Source organism: Rhincodon typus, chromosome 4 (genome assembly GCF_021869965.1).
Source record: "Rhincodon typus isolate 14 chromosome 4, sRhiTyp1.1, whole genome shotgun sequence".
NCBI classification, from domain to species: Eukaryota; Metazoa; Chordata; class Chondrichthyes; order Orectolobiformes; family Rhincodontidae; genus Rhincodon; species Rhincodon typus.
In genome coordinates, this window is record NC_063335.1 from 82657009 (window position 1) to 82683673 (window position 26665).

Genomic DNA, 26665 nt, shown 5'->3' on the forward strand with positions numbered 1-26665 from the left:
TAGGAGAAACAGATGTACGGAATATTTCATAAATAGTAAAAGGTTGGAAGTGCAGATATAACAAAAGTAACAAAAGACATGGGTATCTGTATTGATAAGTTACTGAAGGCTAAAATGCAGGTGCAACAAGCTATTAGGGAGGCTAATGGAATGTTAGCCTTGATTGCAAGAAAAATTGAGTACAACAGCAGTGAAGTCGTGCTTCAACTGTACAGAAGTTTGGTTTGACCACACCTTAAGTATTGTGTGCAGTTTCTGGTCTCCTTATTTCAAAAAAGCATTATTGCTATAGAGGGAGTATAATGGAGATTCATCAAACTTGATCCTGGGATGGTGGGACTGACCTGTGAAGAGAAATTGAGCAAATTGGATTGTATTCTCTAGAATAAGAGGTGATCTCATTGAAACTTACAAAATACTTAAAGGAATAGACAGAGCAGCTTCAGCTAAGATATTTCCCCTGGTTGGGAAATCTACAACCAGGGACACAACTTTAAAATAGGGATTATGCCACTTGGGTCCAAGATGAGGAGACCTTTGTTTTTTACATAGAGGGTTTGTGAACCTTTGGAATTCTTTATCACAGAGGGCTGTGGAAGATCAGCCTTTGAATATGTTTAAATAGAGATAATTTCTGATTACATGCAGAGTTACGAGGATGGGATGGGGTTAAAGCTGTTTGATCAGCAATGGCTGTATTGAATGGTGGGGTAGGCTTGATGGCTCTAATGGCCTATTCCTGTTCCTATTTCCCATAAACAGAAATATCTATGATTCTCTTCATGCTGGACAAGTGAAATTATCATTCAGATTATTAAAGGCCTTTTAGGGAAGGTTCTCGTGATGTCAATTCATTTCTGCTGCAACTTTGGTGGAAACTCTGCCAAATTTGGTTTTTAGCACTTGCACAATTTCTTCAGAAGCTCTGTCAATGTCCTGAATTGCATAAATTCTTGGTAACATTAATCAAAACAAGCTAAATATTGCAAGACTTTTTTAAAACATAATACTGTATACCCAAAATTGTCATTTCATGTTTCTCCAAATCTTCAACACATCAGTGTCCTTTTATAAGAAGTGTTGTTCCAATGTCACATTATTTCATAAGTACTTTTACAAGCAATCTGTATTTTTCTATACATACATAACTTGTAGTTAAATGCTGTTGATATATTCCTATTTTAAAATGGTTTCTAGGATATGCACTACTAGAAACTGTAAAGACCTATCACAAGCCCTATGCAGCTTAAAGGAGTGAAGGAAAACAAAGATAATTTTAATTCAAAAGAGCTCAGAAAAAGTTATTCCATTTAAAATTTGGTCCAACATGTGAAACTCAACAGTAATTTATCTTAATCCCTCATCCCACCACCCATTTACCTCATCCACCCCAACCACCTGACTACTCTTAACAGACACAACTAGTCCCCCAACCATCCAGCTACTCATCCCCCTAATCAAACCCAACTACTCTGTAACTTGGATCAGAGATAGTAGGAACTGCAGATGCTGAATCTGAGATAACAAGGTGTAGAGCTGGATGAACACAGCAGGCCAAGCAGCATCATAGGAGCAGGAAGGCTGACGATTCGGACCTAGACCCTTCTGAAGGCTGCTTGGCCTGCTGTGTTCATCCAGCTCTACATTTTGTTCTCTCATTTACTCTGTAACTTGATTGAGCTACACCCTGATCAGACTCAGTTTGTGCAAATGTACAACCACCCATCTGGAGATCCAGGCTGACTATCCCAACAATCCAATTAACCAGTCATCATCTTACCAACTCACACATTTACCCACTTCATCCATCTACCTGTCACCAACCTACACTGGATGACTGGACCTCTCGTCTTAGCTGAATATGGAAACTAATGCCATAAAAAGGGGGTGAGTCCTCTCTTTCCCTGACTGTTCTGATATATTTCCCTGAAGATGCTGCACTGTCTACTTCTTCTGCAGCCAAGATTGGAAAATCATGGAAGAAATGTGTAATTACAACAATTTGGGGTAATCTTCATGGATTGCCACTGTACAAAGAGTCAAAGCCAGAATTTGGATTAGCAACTGGCATAGTGCAATTTGTAATACACAAGAAAAGTAGGAGTGGATGAGCTAAGTGGAAGTGAAGCATGAAGTATCTGAATGAGGCATAGAATATTCTTTTTTAAGTGTAGGCTAATGTAATTGAAGTCAACTAAAAACCAACAACAAACTCACTAGTGCATATGGCTTCAGATACAATATTGTATTCTGCTCTGTGATCTATGGAACAGTTCTATTCAAATTACATAATAATTAGATATGATGGTGCTGACTCATATATCAATTAAAATGGCACCTCATGAAAGAAAGGATTATGTGAAGTTCGCACAAAGAGAGATTCCTTAGGTGGAAAGTATAAAAAAAAGATATCACATGCATTAAAAAAAAAAGCAGCTTATTGGGAGCACATGAATCTGGAAATTATATACCGTGGAATTTTCCCCTCCGTGGTCTATGCTGAATAATGGTGTTGAGTCATAATGAGCACGATGACTTAATCAAGGGAGAATCCTAAATTCAGATTCTCAAATTAAACATTTGCACTTAAGTCCTCCTTCCTTAGACGACAACATCACTTTCTCATTGTCAGCCTCCAGTGGAAGAAGCTGTACTAGACCCACCATGATGAAGGAGAGTGCATGCACGGATCAACATCTACAGTTTAGATGCCACTATCTGTAAATTACAGAGCCAATGTAAAACACTACTAAAAATAGCCCAATCCAACTGCTGAATGAGGATTTACGGTCACAAGGATTAAATGCCAATCCCATCCACATAGCTCCAAAAATAACAACTACCTTTTTTTTTGTAAGAAGATCGTTTTGGGATTAACTGAGGACCTATTTGACATTTCAACTCTAAAGTACATCCAGGAGTCACCGATACTCTTCTCAAGAGTTCACCTATTCATCTCAGCCCTTCTGTCATAGCCAGTTAAGAAGCTCGGGCATTAGGATTCTTATCCATCACCAGTTTTCCACAGGTGCAGTTGATTACTAACTTAGTAATCAGACTACTTTATCATGAAGTGGCATTCTTCATGAATAGAAAAATATTCTACTTGCTTTATGTTCAAATCATTTGTGACTACAATAGCCAGATATTGCAGGTCTGGCCAGATATCCTTAGAGTTACTATGACCCATATATCCTGGACCACTCACAGGTGCTAGTCTCTTTCAAGCTCATTTGGCCAATACAGGGATGGTTGCTGGATGACAAAGGGTACTTGCTCCACACTTGACTGATGGCACTTCCAAAAAGCCTCAGACTGTCACTGCAGCCAGGGCCATGGTAAAATATACTGTAGATCAACTGAAGGTGAGGTTTTGTAGCCTGAACAAGTCAAGGGCTCTGCAGTATACCCCAGGCAAAGTATCTCATACCATTGTGGTATGCTGTACCATCCACAATGTCAGTTGTCAACGTGAAATGTGTTGGTTGAGGATGAAATGCAGGATGAAAGTGAAACCTCCGAGGACAGTCAAAGAGAGGAAGACAATGTAAAGGACCAATGGGCCCAAGAGGCCAAGAAGATCCTGCTTTGAGGATGACTAATTTAGGTCAAGACTTTTTCTGTTACTTTTGGCTGTCATCCCTTTGCTTGCTATATGGCACATTCCTCAAATATCAACTTGTTTATATGTTGATTTAACTCTGTAATAAAATGTTGATTTTTCCTGATTAAATGGGGCTCTGATATCCTCACTTGCCCTGGACCAATGTTAGCACCAAATCACCTTGAAATTGCGAACACTTCCACGACCTCCCATTTCTCAATGATCCTTTAACAAAAAATGGCAAAATTCTACTTGCCTTCTTTATTACTTGCTCTACTCGCATATTAGGGTGATGCCTTGTAATAGCAAATGTTCTGCAGCATGCAGCATACCATCATGAAGCTTGACACATGCTATGCCAAATACTGCAGGGCTCCTCCAGAATGGTACAGGCAAAAAGGTGCTGTTTCATTATTCGATTATTCTAGAATGTTACATTCCTTGTAGCATCATGGCTCTCATGGTATGCATGCCACCTATTTGTAAATGAGGTGGTAAACTGGGGTTATGAGCTATATTGACCTTGTCACCCAATAAGTACCTTCTTGTTTGCCATTAAGACTCAAATGCAACTGACACAGTGAACTGCGACAAAATAAAGGCTTTTTAAAGACTGGCAGAATGGTGGACATGGTCCTATAAGGCATGCATTGTATGGACACCATCTGCAAATTGATGAAGTGAAACCCTTTCCAGTTATGGTGCACCTCAGACTTGACATGCAGAGCCTGAATAGTGACATGTTTGCAGTTTTCAATGTTCTGTACCACAGGAAATACTACAGGTCTTGTAAAGTTATTTGCTTCACTTGCTCTTCCCTGGCAAGAGAGAATAAAATTTATTCAGCCTTCTTGGGAAGAACTTCTGTGTTTTCCCTTATGCAATAGGTATATTGGAACTTCTGATTAATATACCTGCCTACCGAAAGTCGATTAATTGAGGCGATACCATAACACACAAAGTAGCAGAACTGGATGTTGTGGTTACCAATTTTGAAAAAGCAAAAAGGAAGAGGCATACCTGAAAGGGAAGACTGGTCCATGATTTACAGTCATGGCATTTAGGGTCAAGATGGATGGAGAGCATGAAGGTAGGTGCTGTTTCCAGAGATGGCAGATGCCATGGAACCTCAAGAGTACATGGACCCATATCTTAAAGTTCATTACTATTTATCTAGCTATTTATCTCTCCAACTGGCTTAACGGAACAATATCAATTCTCTATTGCTGCAAATTATCTGAAGTACTTGTTTCAAAGGGTAGATCTTGTCAATACAAGCTTTGCATCATGGTTGCATCATGGTTGACACATTGGAGATTAGCTTCCCCCTTTAAATGCAACAATAATGGTGGATTGAGCCCTCAATAACTGTCTACACTGCACTTACCTTTCTTACCTTGTTGCATTGCTAGTATGGCATGTGGGCTGTCCTGTTGAAGAAGAGCCGCTGCACTCATAAAGTGTTCTAATTGGCTGATTTCTCATCCATGTGGGTTCATGATATGATGGGGAACCTACTTCTGAGAAATATGAAGGGAGGCAGAATTTTTTTCATCATTTTTCCAGAACCACTGCCTCTAATAAACTGGGAAAATTTCCCCTGAGATGTGCCTGACATGATTGATATGAACCATCCTTTGAAGTGGCATGGATGTGTGGTGGAAAGTATATGGATAAATTTTGAGGCAGGTTTGAAAATCACAGATTAATATCATATGCATACCAACAAATGAAATTAAATAACTTGAATCAAATTTCAATGAACAACAGTTGCAGATTCATTACTAAAACAAATGGAAATATTCTAAACAGCTACTTTAAGAGCATTCAGTTGATATCAAGAATGAAAGGGTTAAGTATTTATGGACCAGTTGAAATTACATAGATTGAGGGCAATAAGGAAGCATCACAAACAAGAGAAACATGCAATCAAGCAAGGAAAAGATCGAAAGTACCGTCAGTGCTAATTTTGATAGAACAAGAATGTTTCATGGCAGTCACCCGCAAAATATCATGCATTCAGGTTAACTTCAATAGGGTGCATGCACTGAATATGGCAAAATAAGATTCAGCACAATGAACACAGCTTGAGAAAGCAGCTCGAAAACTTGAACATTGGAGAGCAATCATAAGAATATCAGAAATAGTAGCTAGAATTGGCCATTTGGCCTTTCAGATTTGCTCTGCCATTCAATGCAATTATGGTTGATCTATCTCACCTCCTGCCATACTATCTCCATACCCCTTAATTTGACCAGAATCCAAAAATATATCAATCCCCGTCTTTAAAATACTAGCTGAACAAATGATCATTTTTTATGTCTCTTAGATAAAGATTTCCAGACATTTGCAGCCTTTTGAATAAAAGAAAGTGTTTTCATCTTGGTCCTAAATAGTCAAAACCTTAATCGACATTGTGACATTTCGTTCCATATTTTGCATTGCACTACATAATGTCTTGTCAAGGCTCTATATAATTGTAACAAGATTTCTCTTGTATTTGAATTTCTTTGTAATAAAGATTAGCATGTCGATTGCTCTTCTAATTGCTTGCTCTAGCTGTATGTTAACTTTCTGTAAATTGTGCATCAGGACACACTAATGTATCTGAGTATCTATATTTTGCAGTCTCTTCCCAGTTAAAAAACATTGTGCTTTTCAATTTTCTGCCAAAATGGGTAACTTCACTTATTCTCACATTGTATAACATTTTGTCACTCATTCAATCTGTTCATATCATTTTATAGTTTTATTTTCATCCTCTTCACATTTTACATTCCTACCTAGCTTTGTATCATTGACAAACATTACACACATACATTACACTCGGTCCCTTCACCAAAGTAGTTGTTTGAAATTGTAAATAACTGAGGCCCAAGCACTGAACCTTTAATTATATAACCAAATCAATAGAATCCCAGTCAAAGGAGGTCAATCAAATGGTACTGTGCTCTGAGCAGACAACACCTTGCATATTGTGTGCTGTTCTGGTCACTGAGAAATAAAGTAGGCATTCAAGTGATTTATTAGTTCTTGTAATGCAGTGGTAGGCCAAATGGACCTGGTGGTCTGACTTTAAGTCCCACTTGCCACAGAGGTATGCCATAACATGTCAGCACAGGTTCATTATTTTTGCTTTCCAAAGTGCTGGAAGCAATGCAGAAAAGTCACAAGGTTGATTCCTAGTCTCAGAGTCTGAGCTAAATGGACAAATTTGAATTAGAAGCCTGGAGAGATGTATTAAGAGATCTCAGTGAAGGTACGTAAGACTGCAAATAGTATGAAAAGGTAAATGTGGAAAATTAATTAAAGTAAAACGTCAAAGGAAGAGAAGGAACAACAGGGTCAAACCAGTTAAAGGCAAATTCAGAACTAATTTAAAAAATTTCACAAAAGGTACTGATCAAAACATGAACTTACACTATTGATTAGAATAATGAAGGTAAGACCTTAGACTCATAGTAACCTATAGAATGCTGCAATGAGGAAACTTAAACCACCTGGATATTTGAAATAATTATTCTGGGAAAGTAGTTGTGACATATGAGGTAAACATCTGTAATTCAGAGGTATTATCAGTGTTCCTAACAATTTTAGGGGTGAGATGGTTTAGAGAATTGTAATGCATTTAATCTTTATCCACTGTCCGTGGATGCTCATTGGATCAATCACTGGTGCAGGAAGCAGACTGAAAAAATCAAATGTATACATCAGGATTTATTCAACAGGCCAAAGTATAACCAAATGAGTGAACCCTTCATTGAAAGTTTTAAAGCTATTGTTCCAGTTCCAAAGGCACACTGATGGATCTTAAGCCAATTTCTACAATAGGATGCTACAGAGAACTTATGGAGAACACAGAACACACAAAACAATTAATTTACCATTCAATTAATTGAAATCTGAAGATCCCACCAGAGAGCATCACAGATATCTCATCAACCTCTTTTTCAGTCACTCTGGTAGCTACAGCGCTAGCTGTGATAATTCTGTAGGCAGTTTAATTCTCAATCAAGATTGCTTACATATATGCTTAATACCATATACCTTGAGATCTTTGCCTACACGAGGGATTTTAAACTGAGTTTAAAACGTAAGCTTCTTGAAGCAAAAAAAGACCACTTCTCTGGTGCCAGCCATAAACATTTAAAGAATTCTAAGCTTGTGAATAATGGTATCTGACTTGATAATGAAGCTGTAAGCAATCTGAGTTACCACTGGCTATTTTCAACACATATTCATTCTCCATATGCTCATGCAGTAGAGCATGAAATGAACACTGAATAATAAGAAAATTAAATCTTTCTACATGGATATTGTTGTGCAAAAACTAAAGTATTATGCATAGCTTATGAAGACTAAATTTGGGAAATTATTTTCTTGGTTCATAATGCACTTCTGCTAATTGGCAGTGTGTGATGTAAATCTTTGAAGCTCAGGGGTACAAGGCAAATGCTAAAGAGACTACGTTGTAAAACATGTACATGTAGTAGCTCTCATTATTATTTATACCCTATTAGTATGACCTGCTCCTTGGTCTAATGTTACATATGGGTCGACGTTGAGATATAGAGGTCCAACTTCTGGTTACATGCTCATTTACACGTAAAAGATGTAGAAGGATCTTCCAACTTGGAAGTGTGAAATCCATCCTGTCTCACCTACTCTGAATCCCAATAATGCCAGAAGAGTGGTTGCTGGAAACAACAGTTCAGGTGAAAATGACTTTTCTAATAGCGTAACTGTTCAGAAATCAAGGTCTGTATAGCACAGGAAGGATAACATAGTATGACTCCTTAATTTCTTAAAAGGAATGTACCTTTGATATCTCTCATTGGATAACTGGGATAGTCCTACCTTGTAGATATAAGATAACATCAAAGAGGAGGATGACCTTGTCAGAGCTAATGTATTCTAATCTTTTTACTCGTAGGTAATACACACTGCAGGTGAAAAGCACAGAACTGAAGATTTTGTTTCAGATAAGGTGTCTGGATTAAAATGTTTAACATAATGATTTTTTAAAAAAATGTTTCTTTTTATGCATGGCCTCTGGATACCATGTTGCCTCCAGGATGTGAAATGGTCTCTGTGGTAACTGATCCAATAACTATCCCTCAAAAGAGAGAGCCAGAATTACAATATTGTCCTTTCTATGTATTTCATTTGCTACATAAAAAAATATTTGTTAACCCATTTTCAATTTATTTCAAGTGCACAAACTCTACCAAAAGTGCTGTTTTACAAATGTGGTACTTCACCATCTTGATTAATTAGAATCAAAAGAAATTAATCATGAACCTCATCACTGAAAAAAGAAAATCTTCCAGTTGTTGAGTAAAGTTGGATGAGTTCTTCCCATAAAGATCCAAAAGTCCGGTAGATATGTTTAGAAATATTAAACAGAATATAAGCACCTTCCAAGTGAGTTCAGGACTTGATTTACAACTGTCAATCAGCCAGCAATTCCATGATGATTGGTAGCCATCTTTTGGTAAGCAAAACATAAACCCCGTCCACTTCCATACAACCTCTCTCTCTAGGTGAGAAGACATAGGATTAATCAAATATGTGAGATTACATGATATAAAAAAAAACTCAACGTACATTATAACATCACTTCAATTGATAGTCATGAATTCACTTTTTTGTTAACAGCTAAAACATTCTAAATGAACACATTGCGTATTTAGCTGAAAAGGATTAAATATTTCATCACATTTATGAGAAGATAGATTTCCAAGCATTTCTCTTAGCAAAGCAATGACAGCACAACAGGAGAAGCCTGAAGGGAATTCAGATCTCTCATGCTTTTATAGCTCATTAAATACTGTATGTAACATTTAGTGGTCCAGTTTATTATTCCAATTTTATAAATGTTGCAAAGTGAACCTATTATTCAAGCATTAAATTAAAAGAATCCTCTGTCATGTGTGGAGCAATATAAATGGCTATTCAGCTGCCAATGCCAACAATAAATATTTTTAGTGCATGAAGGTAGAAAAGATATTTTGTATTTCACAGTAGCAACATATCACTCACAGCTTCCATATATAAATGAATGCAAAATTTCAAACTACAAGATGAGTTTCTGTAGTTCTGACATGCCTCTCAGGCAAGTCTGAAATACCAACTTCTGCTATTTGCAACACAGACATGTTTTGGAACACATGGGGCTTTTAATTTATTTAATTTAACCATTGCCGAGCAAGAATGGATACCAAAATTATCACACCAGCTATAAAACCAAAAATTTAAAATACCAAGTAAATTTCAGGTATGTAAAATATTTACTTGCATTAGGAGGGTGAGAACTTTGAATGAAATCATTAACCCTAATCAAGCTGCTTCATAGGTTGCCTGTGTTATTATATTATATTATAGCACCCTCAGGTCCAAGGTTTACCTGAACTGGAATAGTGATTAAACTCCACATTAGTGGTCTTACTCTGCTAGCCATCTGGATAAGTGAGCTAACTGCAACCCCTTATTAATTTATTTTCAAAAACATTTATTCCAATAATGTATCTTGTCTAACTTATATGCTATTTATAAAAATGCACTTCACAATCTCAACAAACTTTCCATAATATTACTTCACAAAGCAGTATAGAAAAGAACTGTCAGTAAATGTTTCAATTTTCCTCTGAATTCTGTCTTTCCATAATCATTCTTAAATCGACTAACATTTTTGCTCATACTTTTGTGAATTGTGCAAATATTCAAAAGCTGGCATTGTACTTCTCAATATCTGAATTGACTTCTCCAACTTCAAGTGAGTTCAGTATATTCTTGAACTTTAGAAGCTTTCTGCTCCATCCAGTGTGAACTTCCCTTGAGTACATGGTCTAACTTAAATATCGTTTACACAAAGAATGCTTCAAACATAGATAGACATGCAAAACAGACAGTGGGAAGGGGAGGGGAAGGGGAAAGAATAACTAGTACAGTGAGGAGAAGAATAAAAGGATGAAGGGTTGAATGGAAAGAGTGGGCCAAGGAAATAAGTGGATAAAAAATTAACGATGAGACTAAAGTGTTTAGAGATGAACCATTGATGATTAGCAAGAATATGATGGGGAGTATGTTAACAGTGTGTTGGAAGGCTGAAGAGCGTGCAAAATAAAGCATATCACCAGACTGCTATATTCCCATCTAATCCCAGCCTATGCTCTACACTATGGGGAAGAAGGGGACACAATAAGCAGCCCAAAAGCAGTTTTCATTATATGGGCAACTGGTAGGCAAAAATGGTGGGGTATCTCTTTTAGGGGGGCTGGGGTACACCTCTACATAGTACCCTCTCTTTATCTCTCAATGTTGGACGAACTGGACTCGGGTATGATGTTTCCACTGCTTAAGAGTCAAGATCAAGAGGTCATGGTCTTAGGATACTATGTAGGGCTGAGATTAGGAGAAATGTCTTCATGAGACGGTTGGTGAACCCATGGAATTCTCTGCCACATAAGATAGTTGAGGCCAAATCAGGAATATATTTTAAAAAGCATCAGATTTGTAGATGCTGAAGGCATCAAGTGATATGGGAAGAGGGCAGTATGGCTTTGCAGTAGAGAATCATCCATTACCATATTAATTGGTGGATCAGGGTCATTGAACCAATGGCCTACTCCTGCTCTTTTTTTTTTGTTTTTAAGTTTCTCTCTAACCCTTTACAATCATCAACCCTCCCAAAAACCTTAATGGGGTGTCCCAGCCCAAAGTCCGCAGACTTATCTGAAGGCAATTGCTTGTTAGCGTTGCATATAATTCAGTAGTGACCATTACTGTTTTCTGGTGCTGCTCGGAGTACATTTAGGGTAAAGCATCCTGCTTCTGAGGGGTGCAAGTCTCACTTTGATCCAGTTAATGGCATATTATTTCTTTGTTTTTAATCATTCTTGGGAATATGGCACAACTGGCTGAGCCAGCATTTATTGACCATCGCTTGTTGCCCTTAAGAAGGTGATGCTGAACTGCCTTCTTGAAACATTGTAGCCCATTTGGTGTAGATACTGCCGACAATGCTATTAGGGAGTGAGTTCCAGGATTTTGACACAGAGACTCTGAAGGGACAACAAGAAATTTTTAAGTGGGGGTGGGTCCATCTACTGTACTTGTCCTTCTAGATGATAGCAGTCATGGGTTGAACAATGGTGTCTTGGAGAATTTCTGCAGTTCATTCTATAGATGGCACACATTGCTGCTGTTGAGTATCAGTGGTGGAAGGACTTTGTGGATATGATGCCAGCCAAATGGGCTGCTTTGCCCTGGATGGCGCTAAGCTTCTTGAGTATTATTGGAGCTGCACTCATCCAGGCAACTGTGGAGTCTTCTATTACAGTCTTGACTTCTGCATTATAGATGGCATAAGGGCTTTGGGGAGTCAGGAAGTGTGCTACCTGCTGCAGGATTCCTAGTCTCTGACCTGCGTACCAGCTGCTACAATATTGGTAGTGTAGACCAGTTCAGATTCTAGTCAATGACAACACCCATGATGTTGACAGAGGGGGATTCAGTAACAGTAATGCCATTGAATGTCAAGGGCCAAAGGTTGCATTCCTTCTTGTTGAAGATGGTCATTGCCTGGCACTTGTGTGCACAAAAGGTACTTGCCAATTGTCAGCTCAAATCTGGATGTTGACCAGGTCCTCCTGTTTATGGACATGAATTGCTTCAGTCTCTAAGGAATCATGAATGGTCCTGTGCATTGTAAAAATAATTAGTAAACATCCCCACGTCTGACCTTATGATGGAGCAGTTGAAGATGATTGGGCCCAGGGCACTATCCTGAAGAACTTTTGCGTGTTGTCCCAAGACTGAGATGACTGACCTTCAACAACCACAACCATCTTCCTTTGTTCTAGGTATGACTGCAGCCAGTGTACAGTTTTCCCCCCATTTGCCATTGGCTTTACTTTTGCTACTGCTCATTGAGGCCACACTCGCTCAAATGCAGACTTGATGGCAAGGGCAGCCATTCTCATTTCACTATTGGCATTCAGTGATTTTTTCCATATCTTAACCAAAGCTATAATGAGGTCAGCAGCAGATTGGTGCTGGCTAAACACAAACTGAGCATTAGTGAGCAGGTTATTGTTAAGTATTACAGGGTTGGATTTTCTGAGAAATGGCAATCTCAGGCACCTTGTCACTCCATCTCATTTTTTTATGAAATCAGAGAGCTCTGCATTTCTGACAGGAGATAGCAATCAGGGCTCCTTTAGAAATCAGGGCCCTACTACTATTCTTTCAGTTCTCTCATACTACAAACTTGTCAACTGAAGGGAAATCATTAGCTGTTTTCACAACAGTCAGGTGCCGCATTCTGAAACTTAAAAGTCCAGAATCACAGCCAGCTACTTTGACAGATATTGTCAAATGGTAAGTACATAAAATACAAAACTGAGAGGGAAGGGTGCCAGTAAGGTATCATGTGGGATAGTGAACCAAATGGGTATGGAAATAGATGACAGAGGGTAGTGTGCCAGTTGAGAGGGTTCCAGGTGGATAGATTGCCATTGGTAGGGGGCACAGTGCCAGGGAAATGGTTCCAGTTGGGTAGGGCTCAATTTTGAAAGAGGGCCCAGTAAGTGATGCAGTGTTTAGGGTAAAGCAGGGTAGATGGACAATATTGGGTCATACAAGGGGCAGGGGAAGGTGAATGCTCAGTCCTATCTAGGTGACAGGTCTCAGGGAGACAGCTGATCCAGGCCTGCAGCAGGTGGGCGGCAGTATCACTTTACAGAGAATAATGATAGAAGTCTTGTCAGAAGAGTTCTTAAATAGTTTATTACCACTTTGTTCTGGATAATGCCAATTTTCTCAAATGTTGTTGAAGACTCACTCATTTAGACAAGTGGTGAATATTCCATCACAATCCTAGATATTTTTAAATCAACATGTTCAAACATATTCTGAGATACCTCTGGAACAAGTGGGACTTGAACTCAGGTCTTCTAGCCCAAAAGTAGGGACACTATCAGTACATCACAAGAATCCCCCCAGCAGACTCATTTCTTTTTTGCTCCCATCAGACTTCTAGAGTTTGCCTAATGATGGTGGGCGGAGCTTTGGAAGTTAATTGCTGCAGAACTGTCAGATTTTTAACTGTTTTCACAGCTGCATTATTTATATGGATTGTCCAATTAACTCTTTGGTCAATGGCAATCCAATAATACAAATTCAGCAGTTATTGGCCAATCATCGTTAACAGGTGCATTCACCATGGCAGCCTGACTTTCAATCAGAATGCTCATGTGATACAATATTAGAAGTTGTTTTCCCTTTAAATTAGTATTCTTTTGAATTGATGAGAACAACATGAAAAGCTTTGACAAAATATGTCATTTTTCAACAATATTCAAAATGCCATAGCTGAAATAAACAGTAGATACTTTTTAATCAGCTTGTTCAGATGTGTTATGACACACCTCTGAAGCAGATGGACTTGAAACCAGGCCTTCTGGTTCAGAGGCAGGGACATCATCACTGTGCGACAACAGCCTACGAAAGAGTTAGCTTTTAATTTAACCATGCTGAATATTATTGCAGAGGTATTTGTAGAGGGGGTGGTGTATAGTTACTATATCATTGGCCTAGTAATCCAGAGGCCCATGGTAGCTGATGAAATTTAAATTAATTAATAAGTTTAGAATTGAGATCTAACCCCAACAGTGATTATCATGATGCTATCATTGATAGCGGTTGAAAATCATCTGCTTCATTAATGTCCTTTCCGGAAAAAACTATTCTGCCGTACTTACCCATTCTAGCCTCCAGATCCATAGCAATTTGGTTGACTCTTAACCACCTTCTGAATAACCTAACAAGCCATTGATAGGTAACAACCGCTGTCCTTTTCAGTGACGTCTACAATTTGAAACAATTTTTTAAAATGTCGGGACATGAGGTTAATTGAAGTGCACAATAGTCTGGTTGACCAGCTAAATAAAGGACAAGAATAACTGAAATGAATGGTGATTGTGAATGCTTATTAACAGGCCTCGTGTACAGACCAAATTAAGTTAGTGTGGTACTTAAATGGAATGAATGGGAGTATAAGACTATTTTGGGACAGAAAGCTGGTGTGGTGATGAGGAAACGTTGAGGCAAGAATATGTGTGAGGTTTCAAAAGAAGAATGACAGCTGATTGACAACGAATGGTGGGATATTTAACTCAAAATTTTGGCAAAGAATTAAACGTTATGAAGTGCCTTTTGCAACAAAGTAAATCTTCACAGATCCATAGCAATTTGGTCCAAAAGATCCAAAAAGACCTTGCCATCCACGTAATCATCCTTGATAAAGATGATTATAAGTAAGAGACTGTAGGAAGGTTCAACATGTGGATTTGGTCATGGAAAAGGGCTCTGAAGACAGGTTCCAGTCACACACATTACAGAGAGGTTCCAGGAAGTTGAGAATCAAGAAGCAAAGAGACAAAGGGTGGTCTGAGCAATATCCTGCCTAATCTGGATTACTAGTTACAACTTGTTACAATTTTAAGTATTTGCACTACAACTTATATTCCATCTTAAATCTGTTCAGAGATGTTATGTCATATCACTGGAGCAGGTGGAACTTGAACCTGGCTCTCCCAGCTTAGAGGGAAAGGCTCTACCCTACCATTGCACAAGAGCACTCAAAAGATACATTTTTTAAATCGACCTGTACAGATGTATTATGATACACCACTGGAGAAAGTGGGACTTGAACCCTGGGTCTTCTGACACCAAGGTAGGGATACTACCACTATTGCATGAGTCATGTACCACTTGCATCCCTAAATTATTCAAATATACTTAATTTTAATCAACCTGTTCAGACATGTTGTGACACATCTGGGACAGGTGCATCTTGAATCCAAGCTTCCTGAATCAGAGATAGAGACACTTCCACTGCATCACAAAAGCCCTCATCTTAAACTCTTTGAGTGTTTTTTTTTTAAACAGGCTGTTATTAAACACTTGTTTAGAGACATTAGTACATATCTCTGGAACATGTTGGACTTGAATCCAAGGTCCTAGCTCAGAGGTAAGGGCAACATCACTGCACCTTAAGAACCCCACAGCTTAACCTCTTATTAAAGCTCAAGGTATTAATTGCATGTGAATTCCAATTGACTGGTTAATTGATTAGATAATAACTTTCCATTGGTTTTAAGTTTCACATTTTTAGATATGCCATCTGCAACCTTGATTTCCAATTGTTTATACCGTATTTTTTTTGATAAGCTAGGAGGAAAGTAAGGGAGTGGGCAAGTTGAGTTGCTCTTAGAGAGCTGACATGGAAATGATCTCTTTTGTGCTGCAATCATGGCATAATTCTTTGTTCTTTCTTTGAAGTCATAGGGGATCCCTTTAGATTTATTTCTTCAAATTCTGCAATCGTCCTGATAATTCACTCATCTCTTCATCCTAACATTGAAACTATGGTACATGAACTTAAGATGCCATTGACCTGCCATTTCTGACTTTACCACTAGATAGGTGAAGAATTTTTTTTTGATTTGGAAAAATGTCAGAGCAATTTTGATATACTGCTTGCATCAAGAAATGAAAAGTCAGGTATCACAGGGTCTATTTCTGAAAATAACAGAACTAGTCCTGATTGAAACATGCTCCCAGGTGCACTCCTTGGATGCTTATCCTGGTTAGTAATCTAAGTAAGAAAGACGTTCATCCTTTTCTAACACAGAAGGGAATCATAATGCTGATTAGACTTTTGGAAAAGCTGAGAACAGTCTTCACAAAATATCATCCACTCTTCTTGATATGACACTTCAGTCAGGGAGAAAGCTGTTGAAAAATTTCTCAAAATGTCATCTAACCTTCTTCACATGAATGCTCATGTTCCTGCATAGGCTAAAGTCATCATCCATTTAGAAATCATCTCTGACACAAAAAGTCTTGGGTCAATTGTAGAAGATATAATTGCACATAGATCTGATTTAACAAGGGCTTTATCTGATTCCTTAAGAGATAAATAATCTCTTTTAAAATCTTTATCAATGTAGATGAGTGATGCTTCAAACCGAGCTTGAGCTGGAAGGTTATTACCTCTAAGAGCCTGGATCCTGGTATGTGGTGATCGAACGTGCTGTATGTAAAGCCTCCTCATAATAGGGGGCCAGGTCAATAACAATGATCCCAAATCAAAGATAAATTTGGTCCTAAAATTGTTGACATTTAAAATTAATGACCAAAAATCATGATCCCAGTTGTCAAGTACTGTTATAGGTCTAACAACCTCAATGGGCAATGGAAGTGCATGGTTTCCATTACTACATCTTTTTTCTATTTGCAGGATTCTCCATTGTTATTAAGGTGATCTATTTAATTTACTTTGGAAGATGATTTTGTGTTGCAACCCAGCTGGGAGTAGTCAAATCTGCCACGTTGAAAGAATTGGACTCCCCATGCCGGGCAGTCTTGTAGTTTACACTGTTTCTTTGGACCACAATATCAACACTTCTTTTTCATCCATTCATTGGATGGGGACACTCCTGGCTAGGCCAGCATTTACTGTCCATTCGTAATTACCCTGGAGGAAGTATGGTGAGTTGTCTTCTTGAATTGTTGCAGTCCTTGGAATGTATGGTCACATACTGTGCTCCACATAAGGGAGCACCAGGATTTTGGCCTGGCAATGGAGAAACAGTGATATAGTTCCGAATCAAGATGTTAATTAATTAAGGAGACCAAAGCTGAAAGCAATATGTTTTACCAATGATTGTATAGTTTCAGGATTTTGACCTGGTGACAATGAAGTAACAGTTCTGGATATAGTTTCAGTTCAGGATGTTATGTGGCTTGGAAGAGGACTTGAAAGTGATGGTGTTTCTAAGTATCTGCTGCCCTTGTGTTTTTAGGTAGTAAAGTTTGTGGGTTTGGAAGATGCTGTTGAAGGAGACTTGGTGAGTTATTGTGATGCTGCTTGTAAAGGGCACACAGTATTGAAATTATGTTTCAATGGTGAAAGAAATGTTTGTTGAAGGTGATAGATGAGGTGCTGGGTCAGCACATTGCTTTGTCCAGGATGGTGCCGTTTTTGAGTTCTGTTGAAACATCACATTTAGTTTGTGTTTTGTATGAGGTGTACAGGAATTTAAATGGCCTTTCCAGCCTTTTCTTCAACTGTGGTCTGATTCTTGTTGGGCAAGGTGCACATTTTTGTGTCTAGCTAAGCTACAGGATTGGACTGAACCTCAGGTTTGCACTGAAACACATACTGTTTATGCACTCTTTGCTTGGCCTGCAGAGAATGCTGGACCATTTGCTGTAATGATAAGTTGTCTTCAGACTGCAAAAGCCAGAATACCTATCACTGAGGACTCCAGCCTCAATTATAGCTTGAATATGCTCATCCTTCAATGCCCCATAAATATATGAATTGGTCAATCAAAATAAATTATTCATAAAAGACTCTGCCAATCCCTCTTTTTGTTGAGATAACTGGATGAAGTGGGCACATTTGACATCGAGGATCATCTTGGGGCAAAAATGAGAATTGTATGCTACTAAGGCTGACTGAAAGTCTGCTAAAGTTTCATCTACTGCTTGCCAGATAAGGATGTCATTGGTAATGGGGGGTTCGTTGTGTATAAGAAAGTACTGGCCTGGAGCTGTTGATGCTTCAAATGGAAACCAGGGATGAATATATATCTGTGAAACTGCATCTTTCACAACTCTAATTTAAGTGCCTGCATTGGCATTTCAAAGCATTAAAGGGCTTTGGAAGAGATAGAGGCTGCTCAGCTGTGAGAAACATATTTCCGTTTTGAAATATACCTCACTTTAAATTAGTCTTCAACTGCTTCAACTCATTTAAAGGAACCTGGCAATTTACTACATTCAGAAAATCTTCTGAGTATCTTCTCATCTCATTGTTCATTCTTCCCTCCCTTGGTTGATCAATCTTGCCTTATGATTCTTCAGATTCATCTGAGAGCACCATGTCTACCTTAGATTGATATCTCCACACTGCTACCATGTTTCATTGTGTTTTAGCATGGGTCCGTCTTAAATTAATTTTATTGTTGCAGTACATGATGTTAAGGCTGTGGAGCAGCATGCTTTGAGCTGTATAGGTTCCAACTTTTTAGTAGAACACCAACACATACTGAGGTCAGAGTGACATCACAGCTTACCTCTGAGGCTCATGTATATATTCTTTAAAATGATTACCACATTTAAGGTAGTACCATTATTCATGTCATGAAACTTTATCTCGACTATCAGACAGATGCACACTAAACTTGAATAATACCATGGAAAATATTCTTTTATGTTTCTCAAATAGATTTACTGAGACAACATTTTGACTATTGGTTCTCTCCTATATTATCAGCAAAGGCATAGGTAAGTAAAAGTATCATTCTGCAATTAACAGATCGGATAAGCATTAATTACATCTAAATTAATCCTGAAAGATAGAGTGGATGAAGCAAAAGGGTCTCAGGGAAAATCAAGAGCATGATCGAAGAGCAGCAAGTGATACTGAATTCTGAAAGGTACTCAACTGCCCATGAAAAGTTGATGATTTTAAGAAGGTGTATTATTTAAGATAAATTGTCAACTTGGAATTCTATATTTTCTTTACCTGTAGTTAGAACAGTTTATTTGTAATAAATAGTTATTGCTTATTAAGTACAGTAAACGGTTCAGTATTTTCTATTAAACAGAGTTCATCAGACAGAAAATTGAGGACATGGAGTAATTTTATAAATTCTTTAATATTTGTAATGACTCTAGGAATAATGGGGCTTGAAAATCAGTGCACTTTCCCAAGCTGCCGAGTGACAGCGATTCTCTCTCCATGATGAGCTATGGTGAGGATCCATCATTCAATAAAGTGCCAACAGTGGGCATTGCTTCATCTAACAGCTAGATGACAAGTGATTCAGGTTTGCAGAATTCTCGGATAAAGGTTTTTTAAAAGGCTGGTCATGTGATAGACAACAGCCAAAACAGCTGACTTTTAAGAAATGGGTTAAGGTTGATTGTAGTGCCAAAAGATTGTAGTGCATTGTTAAGAGCATGTACTTGAAGATCCATAGAGAAAACCATTTTTGGAGGCTCTGGATGTTCTGTAGGTTGAGGTCGTTGCAATTAGGGCCAAATTGGGATGGCCTGAATGTTGTTTGGAGTCCATTGGGGATGATCCAGTTCCGTAGGCAAGTACTGAGAAAGGAGATGCGGCTGTAGTACTGGGTTTGCTCGAGTATGAGGTTGAAGAGTTTCAGGGCAGGGGAGATTACCAGAAAGTTGCAGTGGGAGAGAGATCCACTGAGGTCTTTCCAGAGGGAGGAGGACAACTTCTTCAAAGTGGGCAGCCTTGGAACAGGCTTCGCAGTGGGGTTATAAATCACTCAAAGATAGCAAGAAGTGCAGATGCTGGAGTTAGAGGCAACACAGTATGGAGCTGGAGGAACACAGCAGGCCAGGCAGCATCAGAGGAGCAGAAAGTTGACGTTTCGGGTCGGGACCTTTCTTCAGAAATTTTTGAAGGGTCCCAAACCGAAACATCAACTTTCCTGCTCCTCTGATGCAGCCTGGCCTGCTGTGTTCCTCCAGCTCCATACTGTGTTGTCTCTGACTCCAGCATCTGCAGTTCTTGCTATCTCTGAACTTTTAAGAACCCTGCAGCAGAGAAATTTCTGGTAATATTCTATAAAGATGAATCTATAGTCAAACATTAAAAGCATTTTAGACCTGGTAAAACACATGCTGCAGTGAAAGAGTTGGGAAATCTTAGAACTGGAGTGTTAGTTATTCCAAAGCAGATAGAGGGAGTAGTTCCAAGGCAAAGTTCAGATCGAGTAGGCAAGGGGAAAATTTAAAAACAAAAAACACATTCAGTTACAAGCTGGAAAAATTAGAAGTAAAGAACTTCAGTTCAAGTCAAGTGCCACTGCCGTGCTGTGCAGGACTGGTGTAAGGAAAACCAAAGGCTACAACATTAGATCTTGTCTGTTTATGCCTTGTTTTATATCAATGAAAGAAAAACAAATGTTAAGAGACCATTGAGGCCACAGAAAAGCATGAAACTGATAAATTAAAACCACTTGGTTCAGGAGGGATACCACACAAGATTAGAGGTATGGTACAAGATACTTTGCAACGTAGAGGGTGTCAGATAGTAGAGGACAAATGTGTACTTCACAACCAAGGATTCTCACTTGACTATGAATTAGCACATTGATCTTAACCATTTTCAAATGGCAGGAGTTAAACTAGTTGAAGTCAAGTAGTAACCAGTAAAAGGTGGAAAAAATTAATTAAAGCTCATCTTGGAGAAAACCATTCTTAACATACAGAATTGATTCTAAACTAGATACTGTATCAAAAGTTGAATCAAAAAATGCATTTTTATATTTTGCATCTGATGATGTTATAGCTGACTGATGTATAAAGGAGAGCAATAGATACTTTTGATCAAGTCAGCAAGCTTTTGACAATTGTTTCAACATCAGAACAAATGCAATTCTATTAATTTTTTCTCTTTTAAGAAGAATTCAGATTAATGACCTACAGATTTGTGAGAAAGTATGAAAATGCAACTTTAAAGTTAGAATTGATAAGATCTGCTATGGCTTTAGCACCCTTTCTTTTACCTCCATATTAGCCAATTTTGCAGGATAAAAATTATGGGGTATGCAGAAGATGCAATAATTATGAGAACATAGGCTTTAACTGTAAGCTATCACTTAGTTGATGCATCTGAAGTATTTTTTCTAGATCTTGTTTATATGTTTAAGTAATGAAATTATTGGCACGACTGAATAATCTGAATTGGAAACTGGCAAATATTGTAGTATGTTAATAGGGAGAGCTTGGAATAAGCACAATGCCAAACAATTGAGGACAGCTTTGATAGCTGTCAAGTATGATTTTTGCCTCAATGTGCGCACAACAATGTCTTTATTGAGGATATGACGCAGCTACATCACATTCTCCTATGGTGCTACTCCTTGGCCATGTGGTATGTACTAACATCATGGCAGGTTTTCCTGCTCCCATTATTCTTGCTCAACCAGTTACAACATCAGTTGAAGCTCTGAATTAAATGTATATTTTGGATTAAATTCTAGTGGTTCAAAACTAACTTACAGTAGATCGTTACAAATAATTTGAAGTTTCTAGATTTTTTTTTGAGAAATGCAATATATTTGATGTGGGGAACTTGGTGGGGGGTGGGGGGAACTATTTACAAATTTCAGATTCTGCTTTGGTACCCATGCCAGCAATAATTACATTAAAAAGCATAATTAAATCTTCAATACTTGAGCGCAATTTCATCCAAACACTTGGAAGCTTCTGTTAACTTGAATAGATATTAATTGCTAACAGTTATTTCTAGATTAATTCAAAATACTTTCTGTTACAAACTCCACAATTAATGTAGAAGACCGTTTAAACAAGTGTTAAACTCTTTACAAACTTTTTTAAAAGGTGAAATTCTTATTTTACAGTGGTTCTTGCAGAAAACTGTCAGCTGAAAATACAGAAAATTAGATTTACTTTGGAATGAACAGGTGATTAATTCAAATAAGTCAAAGGTGGGCAATTATTGAATCACAGCACCTGTCATGTTTTTGATTACCTACTTTCAAATGTACATTTCAAAACATACCGAAAAATATTTCTAAGAAGGACAGTTAGAAGTGGCAAGCCACAAAATACACTTTTTTAAAATTCACTCAAGGGGCGTGGGCATTGCCCATCCTTAGTTGCCCTTGAGAAGGTGATGGTGAGCTGCCTTCTTGAACCACCTGTAGTCCATGTGCTGAATGTAGGCCCACAACGCCATTAGGGATGGAGTTCCAGGACTTTGATCCAATGATACTGAGCAAATAGTGATATATTTCCATGTTCAGATGGTGAATGGCTTGGTGGGGAAATTAGGTGGTGGTGTTCCTAGGTAACTGCTGCCTTTGCCCTTGCCCTTCTAAATGGAAGCGGCCGTGGGTTTGGAAGGTGCTGTTTTAAGATGGCCTGGTGAATTTCTGCAGTGAGTTTGCAGACAGTCAAAAGTCCTAGGTAGGTGGATCGTCCATGCTAAAAATTACCCCGTAGTGTTCAGGGAAGTGTAAGCTAGGTGGATTAGCCACAGTAAACTAGATAATTGAGGAACTAGATAATGAAGTCAGTGTGACTAAGGGGAAGAGTAGGCAGAGAGCAAATGATGAACGCAGAGGGACAGGTGGTCTGAGGTACATTTGTTTTAATGCGAGAAGTGTAGTAGGTAAGGCAGATGAACTTAGGGCTTGGATTAGTACCTGGGAATATGATGTTATTGCTATTACTGAGACTTGGTTGAGGAAAGGGCAAGATTGGCAACTAAATATCTCAGGTTATAGATGCTTCAGGTGGGATAGAGAGGGAGGTAAAAGGGGTGGAGGAGTTGCATTACTGGTCAAAGAGGATATCACAGCTGTGCAGAAGGAGGGCACTATGGAGAACTCGAGCAGTGAGGCAATATGGGCAGAGCTCAGAAATAGGAAGGGTGCGGTAACAATGTTGGGGCTGTACTACAGGCCTCCCAACAGCGAGCGTGAGATAGAGGCCCAAATATGTAGACAGATTATGGAAAGATATAGGAGCAACAGGGTGGTGGTGATGGGAGAATTTAATTTTCCCAACATTGACTGGGATTCACTTAGTGTTAGGGGTTTAGATGGAGCAGAATTTGTAAGGAGCATCCAGGAGAGTTTTCTAGAGCAGTATGTAAATAGTCCAACTCGGGAAGGGGCCATACTGGACCTGGTGTTGGGGAATGAGCCTGGCTAGTGGTTGAAGTTTCAGGAGGGGATTACTTTGGTAATAGTGATCACAATTCTGTAAGTTTTAGAATACTGATGGACAAAGACGAGAGTGGTCCTAAAGGAAGAGTGCTGAATTGGGGGAAGGCCAACTATAGCAAAATTCGACAGGAGCTGGGGAATGTGGATTGGGAGCAGCTGTTTGAGGGTAAATCCACATTTGATATGTGGAAGGTTTTTAAAGAGAGGTTGATTAGAGTGCAGGACAGACATGTCCCTGTGAAAATGAGGGATAGAAAGGGCAAGATTAGGGAACCATGGATGACAGGTGAAATTGTGAGAGACTAGCAAAGATGAAAAAGGAAGCATACATAAGGTCTAGGCAACTGAAAATAGACGAAACTTTGGAAGAATATTGGGAAAGTAGGAGCAATCTGAAATGAGGAATTAAGAGGGCTAAAAGGGGTCATGAAATACCTTTAGCAAACAGGGTTAAGGAAAATCCCAAAGCCTTTTATTCATACATAAGGAGCAAGAGGGTAACTAGAGAAAGGGTTGGCCCACTCAAGGACAAAGGAGGGAAGTTATGTGAGGAGTCAGAGAAAATGAGTGAGACTCTTAATGAGTACTTTGCGTTGGTATTCACTGAGGAGAGGAACATGATGGATGTTGAGGTTAGGGATAGATGTTTGATTACTCTAGGTCAAGTCAGCATAAGGAGTGGGGTAGTGTTGGGTATTCTAAAAGGCATTAGGGTGGACAAGTCCCCAGGTCTGGATGGGATCTATCCCAGGTTACTGAGGGAAGCAAGAGAGGAAATAGCTGGGGCCTTAACAGATATCTTTGCAGCATCCTTGAGCATGGGTGAGGTCCTGGAGGACTGGAGAATTGCTAATGTTGTCCCCTTGTTTAAGAAGGGTAGCGAGGATAATTCAGGAAATTATAGACTGGTGAGCTTGACATGAGTGGTGGGGAAGCTGCTGGAGAAGATACTGAGGGATAAGAGCTATTTACATTTGGAAGAAAATGGGCTTATTAGTGATAGACAGTATGGTTTTGTGCAGGGAAGGTCATGTCTTACCAACTTGATAGAATTCTTTGAGGAAGTGACAAAGTTGATAGATGAGAGAAAGGCTGTAGATGTCATATACATGGACTTCAGTAAGGCATTTGATAAGGTTCCCCATGGTAGGCTGATGGAGAAAGTGAAGTCGCATGGGGTCCAGGGTGTACTAGCTAGATGGATAGAGAACTGGCTGGGCAACAGGAGACAGACAGTTGTAGTGGAAGGGAGTTTCTCAAAATGGAGAACTGTGACCAGTGGTGTACCACAGGGATCCGTGTTGGGACCACTGTTGTTTGTGACATACATAAATGATCTGGAGGAAGGTATAGATGGTCTGATTAGCAAGTTTGCAGATGACAGTAAGATTGGTGGAATAGCAGATAGTGAAGGGGACTGTCGGAGAATGCAGCAGAATATAGATAGATTGGAGAGTTGGGCGGAGAAATGGCAGATGGAGTTCAATCCAGGCAAATGCGAGGTGATGCATTTTGGAAGATCAATTCAAGAGCAAACTATACGGTAAATGGAAAAGCCCTGGGGAAAATTGATGCACAGAGAGATCTGGGTGTTCAGGTCCATTGTATCCTGAAGGTGGCAACGCAGGTGGATAGAGTGGTCAAGAAGGCATACGGCATGCTTTCATTCATCGGATGGGGTATTGAGTATAAGAGTTGGCAGGTCATGTTACAGTTGTATAGGACTTTGGTTCGACCACACTTGGAATACTGCGTACAGTTCTGGTCGCCACATTACCAAAAGGATGTGGATGCTTTGGAGACGGTGCAGAGGAGGTTCACCAGGATGTTGCCTGGTAATGGAGGCCGCTAGCTATGAAGAGAGTTTGAGTAGATTAGGATTATTTACATTAGAAAAACGGAGGTTGAGGGCGGACCTGATTGAGGTCTACAAAATCATGAGAGGTGTAGACAGGGTGGATAGCAAGAAGCTTTTTCCCAGAGTGGGGGACTCAATTACTAGGGGTCACGATTTCAAGGTGAGAGGGGAAAAGTTTAAGGGAGATATGCGTGGAAAGTTCTTTACGCAGAGGGTGGTGGGTGCCTGGAACGCATTGCCAGCGGAGGTGGTAGAGGCGGGCATGATAGCATCATTTAAGATGTATCTAGACAGATACATGAATGGGCAGGCAGCAGAGGGATACTGATCCTTGGAAAATAGGCGACAGGTTTAGATAGAGGATCTGGATCAGCGCAGGCTTGGAGGGCCGAAGGGCCTGTTCCTGTGCTGTAACTTTCTTTGTTCTTTCTTTGTTCTAAATGCAGGATTACGGGGGCTGGATAGGATGCTCTTCGGAGGGTCACTGCAGACTTGATGGGCCAAATAGCCTCTGTCTGCACTGTAGGGATTCTGTGATTCTATGATAACACCATTGCTTCTGAACATTGCTGGAAGGAATAGATATTTGTGACATTGTGCCAATCAAGTGGGCTGCTTTGTTCTTGATGGTATCAAGCTTCTTGACTGTTGGAGCTGCACTCATCCAGGCAAGCAGGGATATTCCATCACACTGTTGACTTTTGCCTTTTAGGTAGTAGACAGGCTCTGGAGAGTTACTCCCTGTAGAATTCCTAACCTCTGACCTTCTCTTATAGCTATTATGTTTATATGTATAGTTCAGTTCAGGTTCTTATCAATGGTAACTCTTGGGATGTTGGTTATAAAGGATTCAGTGATGGTAACACGATTGAAATGTCAAGGTGAAATGGTTAGATGTTTCTTATTGGAGATGATCATTTCCTGGCATTTGTGTGGCATGAATGTTGCATGCTACTTTCCTGATTATTGTCCAGGCCTCGCCACATCTGGACGTGGGACTGCTTCAGTATCTGACAAGTCACAAACAATGCTGAACATTGTGCAGACTTCAGTGAATTTCTGACATTATGATACAGGAAGAGTGATTGAAGCAAATAAAGATAGTTGGGCTTAGACATTACCCTGAGAAACTCCTGCAAAGCATCATCTGGAGCTGAGATGACTGACATCCAACAACCACAAGCACTTCCTTTGTGCCAGGATGAGTACAACCAGTGGAGACTTTTCTCTCAATTCCCATTGACTCCAGTTTTGCTGCAGTTCCTTGATGCCACACACTTTCAAATGCAGTCTTGATATCAAGGGTAGTCATTCTCATCTCACCTCTAGAATTTAGCTGTTTTGTCCATGTTTGAACCAAGGCTATAATAAGGTCAGGAATTGACTGGTCCTGGCAGA

At 39.2% G+C, this 26665-nt stretch overlaps 1 protein-coding gene across 1 annotated transcript in view; it reads right to left on the minus strand.

Annotated features, from left to right (window-relative positions):
• Nucleotides 1-7109: 7109 nt before the first annotated feature.
• The window catches only part of gra (granulito), a 96577-nt gene continuing 77021 nt past the window's right edge, over nucleotides 7110-26665 (minus strand). Inside the window, exon 7 of the mRNA XM_048596065.1 lies at nucleotides 7110-9143. Within this exon, the coding sequence (XP_048452022.1) occupies nucleotides 9060-9143 (84 nt within the window). The 3' untranslated portion in view covers nucleotides 7110-9059. The remainder of the gene's footprint in view (nucleotides 9144-26665) is intronic.